The 8411-nt window shown below is 47.3% G+C and overlaps 1 protein-coding gene across 1 annotated transcript; it reads left to right on the forward strand.

The window, feature by feature from the left end:
* Positions 1-885: 885 nt before the first annotated feature.
* LOC142560283 (uncharacterized) lies at positions 886-7620 on the forward strand. Its single transcript, XM_075672254.1, has 2 exons — positions 886-1282; positions 4968-7620. Exons 1-2 carry the CDS (start codon positions 918-920, stop codon positions 5107-5109), a joined length of 507 nt encoding a protein of 168 aa, XP_075528369.1. The 5' UTR covers positions 886-917; the 3' UTR covers positions 5110-7620.
* The last annotated feature ends 791 nt before the right edge of the window (positions 7621-8411 follow it).

An 8411-nucleotide genomic window follows, 5' to 3' on the forward strand; every position in this document is an offset into this window, starting at 1 on the left:
AGAGCGATAAACCCGGAGCGCATGTAGCCGATCCTTGAAGCTAGGAAACGGAGTTTATGTTGAATCCACGCGAAAGTGTCAGGTTTAGTCTACGTTTGGAAAGTAGTAGCGGTACTAGCGTTAAACCCTGTCGTCCTAGAAAAAAAGAACTCGAGACTCACAAAGAGCATTCGAAGCCATACGTAGCATGGTGATCGAGAACGCGTACGCGTAGAATTTGACCAAAGGTCAGTTCTCAGGCAACGCGTCAAGTCACTGAGCCCAAATCAAAATAACCAGCTAGTGAAACAGCAGAAAGCTTAGCTAACTGTACATTCATAAAACAAAATATTGTCTAAGAAAAGGAAGAAAAGGCTGAGAAAAGGAAGTCCTGGTGCCGTTTTAGAGCCTGGAATCAACATCAACAATAGCAGTCGGGAGGTCAAGCAGAGAAACAGATCGCTTGTCACTTTGCTCGACGCCCGCTCAAGTCGAAGCGTCATAAACTGGAGGACAGACTTCGTTATTCAAAAAATACTCCAGAAATGCGCACGGGCAGCTCTGCTGATCATTCAGTTATCTTTTCTTGAGTAGAAGCATTATTCACTGCGGGGAAACAAAAAAAGATACTATAAGTGCATGGCGGAAGTACCTTCATCAAACGAGCAAACCTACCACCGAACGGCGAGTAAGCCCCAGGACCCATAACTAATTGAAAAGAAGGAAAGAAAAAGACGCCGGAAACCACGCGGCGATAGCAGATTCACAAAAACAACGTGTGTCAAACGTCCTGCGTCTTGTCGTCGCGGATGGCTCAGAACCGCCGGATCTCTTCCAAACGATCGGACGCACCGACAGAAGGCGCGAATATTTCGAGTTAAGCTCAAACGGTGAAAAAAGAAAAAAAGAAAAAGTGACCGCGCAGTAGAAGCCGTCGCATGGCTCCCGTTCAACCGCGCCACGTCCAGCGGCTGCCCCCGTCGTCGCCCATAGACGTGCACTGCCACAACATGACCAGACTCCTGCTGTCCCTGACGGCCAACCTGTCGTCGTCGTCCTCCTCGTCGCCCTCCGCGAACCTGTCCCGGGGTCCCGAGGACGGCCTGTGGTCGGCTAACGGGTCGTCGACCCCGGGCACGGGGTCGCCCCCGATCGACGACAGGGAGTCGGAGGCGAGCCAGCGCCAGGCGCTGCTCTACATCGTGGTGGTGCTGTTCTTCTACTCCTTCGGCATCGGCTTCATGATGATACGCTACATGCGACAGGAGGCCAAGGAACAGGAAGAGTGCAAGATGTACCGCAGGTCAGTGCGCGTATGTATATGCGAGTGTTCTCAGCAGCGGATGAGGCGCTAGTTAAACCCGGCAACGCGGGCTGCGGGTCACGGCATGTTTCATTCCACTGCCTGCGCTAAAACGTCTTAGCCTTTCCGTAAATATGTTTACAGTTTATGGAATGCTGGAACGCCGGAGAGGAAGACGTGCGGAACGCCACTGGTGGCGATCCCGCGACGCCGGTGTCAGCAAGAACATACGCGAATGCTGCAACGACCACGTTTCTGCCCATTTCCTGGCGCAAACGCGTTGGCAGAGACAATCGTTACCGTACATTGGAGTGTTACTCTCTGGAGAACGCTGACGCATTACAAAAACCTCTCGACGCATTTGAGTTAAGGAAAGCGCCACATTAGTGTCCCCATAGAGGCACTTGACCTTACGGTATTCCGTAAATATAGTATGTTAATTCGCCGACAGGCTATAACGTTCTATTATCTATTATAAAAAAGCCGCAGCGCGACCGGGACGGAGACAAAGAAACACAAACCACAACACAAGCGCTTGTGTTGGGGTTTGTGTTTCTTTGTCTCCGTCCCACTCGCGCTGCGGCTTTTTAATAGCCATGAACCCACTCGCCCAAATCAAAGTTCTATTATTAAGCTGCCTTTTAACAATGCAACAGTGAAGATGATCAAATTGAAATGGCCGCGTACGCTGAAATCAAAGCGCGTGAGAAACCGTAACATTAGCTGAACGTGGCCTGGCGAGGAGTTGTCAATTTTGGCGCTTTCGTGGAAATATTCCTGTCTTGTCGTACAGCCTTCGCATGTACATGTAGAGCAATTCGTAGATGACCAGCTATGTTTTCAGGAGCGTAAGTCGAAAACAATAACCCCACTTTCGTAACAGCATGAACTTAATGAGGGCTGTGTGTTACAGGTTTTCTGTAATCAACGCCCGTAATTATAGCAGTGCACTTGCGGAGTAACCACTCAGCGTCGATAAATACAGAAAACCAGCTCGCGCGGAGTATCTGTGAGCATCGGACAACCTACGCAGTCCCGTAAGAGTTATTAGAGTCTGCGCTTAAAAGTTATGTTCTACGCAGTCTATTTTATTACGAACCCACCATTCCATGAACGCTAGAAGGGAACGATATGAAATCACGTGGTATTGCCTATGTGCAGTATCAGCGTGAGAAACTTACAGACCGCAAGATGTGAAAGGACATCGGATTTCCGTGCAGTTTGTGACCGTAACCAGTTGTTCCCGTGTGTTAGGACAAGTTCAATCTTGATCGGAACGCTACGCTACGAAAATGTTCATTCCTTTCTTTTTCTCAGATCCCGCAGTCCGTAAAGTGTTGACGTTGACTGTACGCACTTTTTCTTTAGTTTTAGTTAGCAACAAACCCTGTAACAACACACATAAAACTAAATTTCAAGGATCACAAGGTCGACTTCGGCAAAAATGTATCCACATATCGAAACGGTGGCCAGCTTGTCTAAGCCAATACACCCTGGTTCATCCCACCTTATCCACAAGTGAGGACTTCTATCCGCTTCTACACCTACTTCTTTGGTTCCCGCAAGAAAGCACACGGCAAACATCGCATTTTAGCTTCCACAAGGTCTTTTAGGTGAAGATTTAGTGTTTGTAGTGAAGATTTAGGTACCAAACACATCAAGCTGGCGCTGATTTTTTTTTTTCTTTTCATTTAACATGATGAAAAAAAGGCAGTGAGAACTTTCTTTAGGCGCGTGCCTTTTTGGCCATGAAAATTTGAAGGCACTGCAGTTGGCAGCACTAATTATTCAGTAAAAGTTATTTTTGGACATTAATGAAATGACTCGTTCTGCCCCAACTCCTGGGGTAAAGTGAGTCAGATAGGAGGAACAAAATGAGCCAACCTTTGGGAAAATGACAAAAGTCTCTACTTGCAAGCGAAACCACTTGTAGCACACTCCCTAGACCCCAACGCTGGATTGCGTGGCGCACTAAATTCACACACAACCTGGTTCTGTCTTGCTCCATAACTTCTTGCAAAGTAAGCATTGCCAGTACCCGTTGGCGCGAGCGTCTTTCCTGGTAGAATGCTTTTTTTTTTTTCACGGGCTCAGGCACTGAATCTACGCTTTATCCTTTTTTTCCTCATCTCGATATTTGCCGTCTTTACAACCCCTATATTCCCCACTCCCGTGCAGGGTAGCAAACCGGAAACTCGCCTCTGGTTAATCTCTCTGCCTTTACCTTTCTCTCTCTCCTTCGCTTTCCTGACCCTTTCTCTTCAATTTCTGCTTTCTTAAAGGAAAAAAAGAGGGGGAAGGGGAGGTGAGCAAGACTCTGGGGCTTCTGGGCAGACCAGCCAGACTTTGCCAAAACCAACTTCGCTTTGTACGTAAGGCCGAGCAAGGACTTCTTCATGCTCAATATGTGGTCTACGAACTCTCTTGTGTGTCTGAAAGCGCATGTAGTTGTGATGGAAGCGTTTTACTACAAAGCATTTAGATGTGCACTCATCAAGTCTTCGCGTACGCCTCCGCAGAACGGCACACCTAAAGCTTTCGCCATAGCACGAATGTAGCGGGTCCGCTGACGAACGACTTCCAGTGCTTTTTTTTTCAAGTCATTTTCGATCAACGAAGCACTGAGGGTCTTCCTCATGTATACGTGCGGACCGTCCTCGACGAGAGTATAGTAAAGTTGTAGTGTGAGAGGGGGGGAGGGGGGGAGGGGGGGGCAACTTACAGTGAACTCAAGAAAAAATTATTTTAGGCCTCTAGGAGGACGTCTTGGTGCGTTTTGTCCCTCTTAGGATAGTTATCCGACACAGGTATTAAAGAAAATAAAACACAGCTGACTTATATTTTCCCTAAACCTAGTTAGTAAAGGGCAGAAATAAAGCAAACAGTTACGATGTCGCTTCAGAGTTCCAATAACTGCGGTGTGCACAACCCAAAAAACGGCTGAGCTGATTTTCGGCTTCCTAAAGCGGGCTGTTAACTCACAGGCACTCGGTTCAAATTTTTTTTTGTCTGCCGTCCTTTGACCAATCGCAGCAGTTTTTTTGAACAAAGCAAGGTGGATGGGTAGTGACATCTTTTGGCAAAATTTCAAGCCTCTCAATTTTCCAGTTTGAAGACATTGCGCGGAAAACTCGAAACTCATTTAGCCCGCCCTATTCTACACGTCGAATACTGACGTGCTCTATAATAATTTAGCGCGCCGCGTTGCCCTTAACAAGTTTTGAAGGCTGAACAATGTGGACACAATCAAGAAGTTTAATCAACGCTTAGATGGACACCAGAGAGCCAGAGTAAATCAGTTTACACACGTTTTCTTTTAAAACGCCGTTTCCACTCGCATGGCCCAAAGAAGGCCATTGTTGGAAAATGGAAGGGCAAACAATCCTCATTTGAATTGCGCATTGAGGCTTCCACGACGATAGTCACTATAACGTCAAGGATTTCAAAGTATTTTCTGGTATTTTCGATTTTTTTTTTCACGAGAAGCGTTTTCGAAACACGCCTGGTGCAGTGCCGTCCTGCTTTTTCGGCAAACAATACGGCTACGAAATAAGCGCGGCTAAAATAACAATTGTTCCACGGCCGCGTCTTTTTCGACCTGACCTTCGCGCATTTACTGCTGTTGCCAGAGTTCATAAAGCTACCCGAGTACAGCTTGATTTTTTTTATGTTTCTCTGCGCGCAGGTACATCAACGCCGCCCACGAGCAGTACCTGAACGCAACGAACAGAGCCCGGCTAGCCAACAGGCTGGCTTTGCAGGCACTGAACACCGTCAATGCCATACCGCAGACAACCCACGTCGGCTCCAAGGTGACGTTCGTATGACGACCGGCCAGGGCCTTCTTCTAGACGTTCTGGCGCAAAGGACAGGACCAGCTTCTGCGTTTCGCCTGTGGTACAACGAGCAGACGGCATCGTGGACGGATGTTTGCCTGCTGGACGAACGAGCAGACGGTGGCGCAGACGGCTCGCTTGTCTGCTGAAACGCTGGACCAGCAGACAGACGACAGTGCAGAATCGTGTTGGTTGAATACAGGAAGACGACGCTGCCCATTCGACGAGCCGACAAGGCGTCGCATGCTCGAGCGCCTATGAACAAACAAGTGGAGTAGGTAGAAGAAGGTCTTGGTGGTTTTTGTACTGGCTAGACTGCAAAAACTTCGTGGGCTTGACGTGAAACCAAGAACAATCCTCGACATTTGCTTGTGCTTCAGCACTTCGTGGTCAGCACTTACGTTGCATCAGGGCACATTTTGTTCCTAAAGCCGCCAGTGGCAGGCTCAATCGAGCGCAAGAACAGGCAACGCCCATTATAAGGCAACGGCAACTTCGACAAAACGTAGTTTGCTCTCCTTGAATATGTGCAGTGTGACGTCGGAGTCTGAACCACGAGAACACAAATCGGCACAGAAGACGACCGGATTCTGAACCACTTCGCTCCAGCACAATCAGCGCGTAGAGTGAGAAAGTCACGCGCTTCATCTGTCAGATTTAGCATTTACGTGCGGCGCTGAAAGACTAGCAATGTGACCAGACTTTTTCGTCTGTCGTTAAGCTCGTGCACGATTTAACCGAACTCACGTGTGCGGTGCCTGCCAGACGATCGTTAACGCGCATTGCAGGAACTTCACGGACAGTCGTCTGCACGCGATTCACGTCTGGCGATCGGTGTTTGCACTCTTACTCTAAGCAGGGACTTAGCCTCAAGAAAACACTATGTGCAGACGGGTATGTTCATTACGTCACAAATAGCCTAGCGAGGCTAATCTGCGATGTAGAAGAGGTCGTCAGAGGGCTTTAATTGCAGATCCAAACCTGTGTACCAACGTTTTCATTTTGCATCTCCTGTTCATCTGTTAGGAAAGGCAGTGGTAATATGTTAGTGACGTCACTATATTGTGGTGAATACTGTGTTGCGTCTGTTCGAGAGATCTGTCTGCGAGTGGACATTCAGGAACCTTGTACCTACATCGCTCGTGCTCTGGAGCGCATTCTGTATAATTTTGTATTTTGTCGACTTGTTGAATACCTGGCGTTGTTTATAGCACCCTCTATATATACACGTCTTCCCTTTTCAACCCTTTTTCAACAACCTAGATGTTACATCAGGAGTTTGCGTTCGGCCCCGTTTTAGTCGACCGCAAAGCCCAAGTGTATGCGTGGAAAAATTTTTGACTCCTTATTTTCATTTTGATGGGCTTTTCATTCTTCCAAAAAGCGCACAACCGCCTACTCAAGCTCGAAAAATCCTAAGCTCACAGGGATCTTTGGACATTGAGACCACCGGCACTATGAGACCACTCGCGTCATCTAATGTGTCCTTTCACCAGATGCTTGCTGCCTCTCCCGTTTTCCCATTCAAGGAGCGGTCCCTGCAGTTCATGGGAGTCGCACAGAGACAGCGCTCCCAGCCGACACAACCCCGGCGTGTTTGGTAAGCTAAGGTTGTCTTAAAATGCAACACATTACTTCAGACAGCATATCTATAATTTATTGTAATCGAACGGGCGAGAATATAGCATCATTTAAATGCATTTCGAAAGGCCACATGCCATCGGCACCCAGCGCTCGTCGCTTCTGTGACGATGACAAACGTGACAATAAACTCGGGGGCAATGGCACGCCATTTAGGGTTACAAGCGCCAACCATAACGAAACCGTAATGAGTATTACGGCGTTAAGCACAAAGTAAGGTACTTACCTCAGGGCGAGGTTACATATGGTTGCGTTCTTTCAATCTGTGCGCATATGTCTGTCCAGCGAACGTCCGTGAAAGATGGAGACTTTTTTTTTTTTTGCCGCATACGCCGATTTGTATCACGTGGTCTGGTGTAGCGTACACTGAGAACTTTAAACCCAATGATCTCATTCCGTCGGACAGTTACTTCAAGTCTGACGTATCGAATTAAATCCCGCGCCAGCGCAGTTCCGAGCAAGTGATTTTGTCGCGAACACCCTATAGCGTTTGATTGCGCTCGGCGTGAGTTTTGCAGACACACCGAGGTGCTACATGTGTTCAGAGCCGAATCTTGAAAGAGAAGTGTAAAACTTACACAGCCATAATCAATCCGCCATAAAGCTGCGCAATGGCACTTTAGTCGATGTCGGTGCTCCCGCGTCAGCGTTCGTAAAATGCGAATTGCATTCAAATCAACGCAGTCGTCGCCGCAACTTACGAGTCACGGTTCAAATTTGTATCGTCGCTCACAAGGCCGGTATACGCAAACGTCTGAGTGAGACATCATCAGCTTTACGAATTCAGCAAGACCCAAGTGAGCGCGGCAATATGGAATGAACATTAAGCGAGAAAGTAAAGGGAATGGCTTTTTTTTTTTCAGGAACCTACAATGGACACCCAATCACATTTTTTTTTTTATGTTTCACCGGCGATATTTTCCGACGATATGGGGAGCAAAGCACTGCCCATTTCAAGCCTTCTTCAACAACTTAGATGTTACTTCAGTAATGCAGTAATGCATAACTGAAGTACTTCATTAATAATAAATATAATAATAATTAAAAGAAAGAAGCAAATAATGTCTCAAGCGTTCTTTTTCGTAAGAACTCACATTTTGCTTCTGCTTGAGAGTGGTCGCCTGCTGCACACGCGTACGACAATTGAAGCTGCACGCATAGTGGTACTATTTCGACCTATACTTGTTTTTCTAGTGAATTACTTCACACGACGAGGCATACGTAGTCTGGGCTAGAATACAGGCGCGCAGCCAGTGTTACTGTCTCAGCAAAATGCTTTTCTTTTCTTTTTTATTGACACAGAGAGAATATATAGACGTGGGGACACTGTTGGACAGCCAGTCGAATTTTTTTTCTTTTTCATGCAAAAATACAAGCAAGCATCGACACGCTCCCTTCGAGAAAGTGACACGCACACTGAATAAAAAAAAGAATAATTTACGCGAAACGAAGGAATCAATTAACAGCGTGCTCATTTAGAACGACACCGAACTAGCTGTTCAGGTTGGGTAGCCATTCGCGGTTTGGAAAATGAGCGCACACAAAACGCCGGCTCAGAAGAGGCAAAACGCGAACAACACAAACGCCCACTACATCAAGTGAAAGCTAGCCACTCAGCTGGTGCTCGCTGGCGCATCTTCGTAGTCTTGCGA

Source organism: Dermacentor variabilis, chromosome 10, assembly GCF_050947875.1.
Source record: "Dermacentor variabilis isolate Ectoservices chromosome 10, ASM5094787v1, whole genome shotgun sequence".
Lineage (NCBI taxonomy): Eukaryota > Metazoa > Arthropoda > Arachnida > Ixodida > Ixodidae > Dermacentor > Dermacentor variabilis.

Bases quoted from the DNA above. Each gene is read 5' to 3' on its own strand.
- LOC142560283 (XM_075672254.1), top strand. From the start codon at position 918: ATGGCTCCCGTTCAACCGCGCCACGTCCAGCGGCTGCCCCCGTCGTCG. The intron at 1,283-4,967 runs GTCAGTGCGCGT...CTCTGCGCGCAG, and splicing joins GAGTGCAAGATGTACCGCAG to GTACATCAACGCCGCCCACG.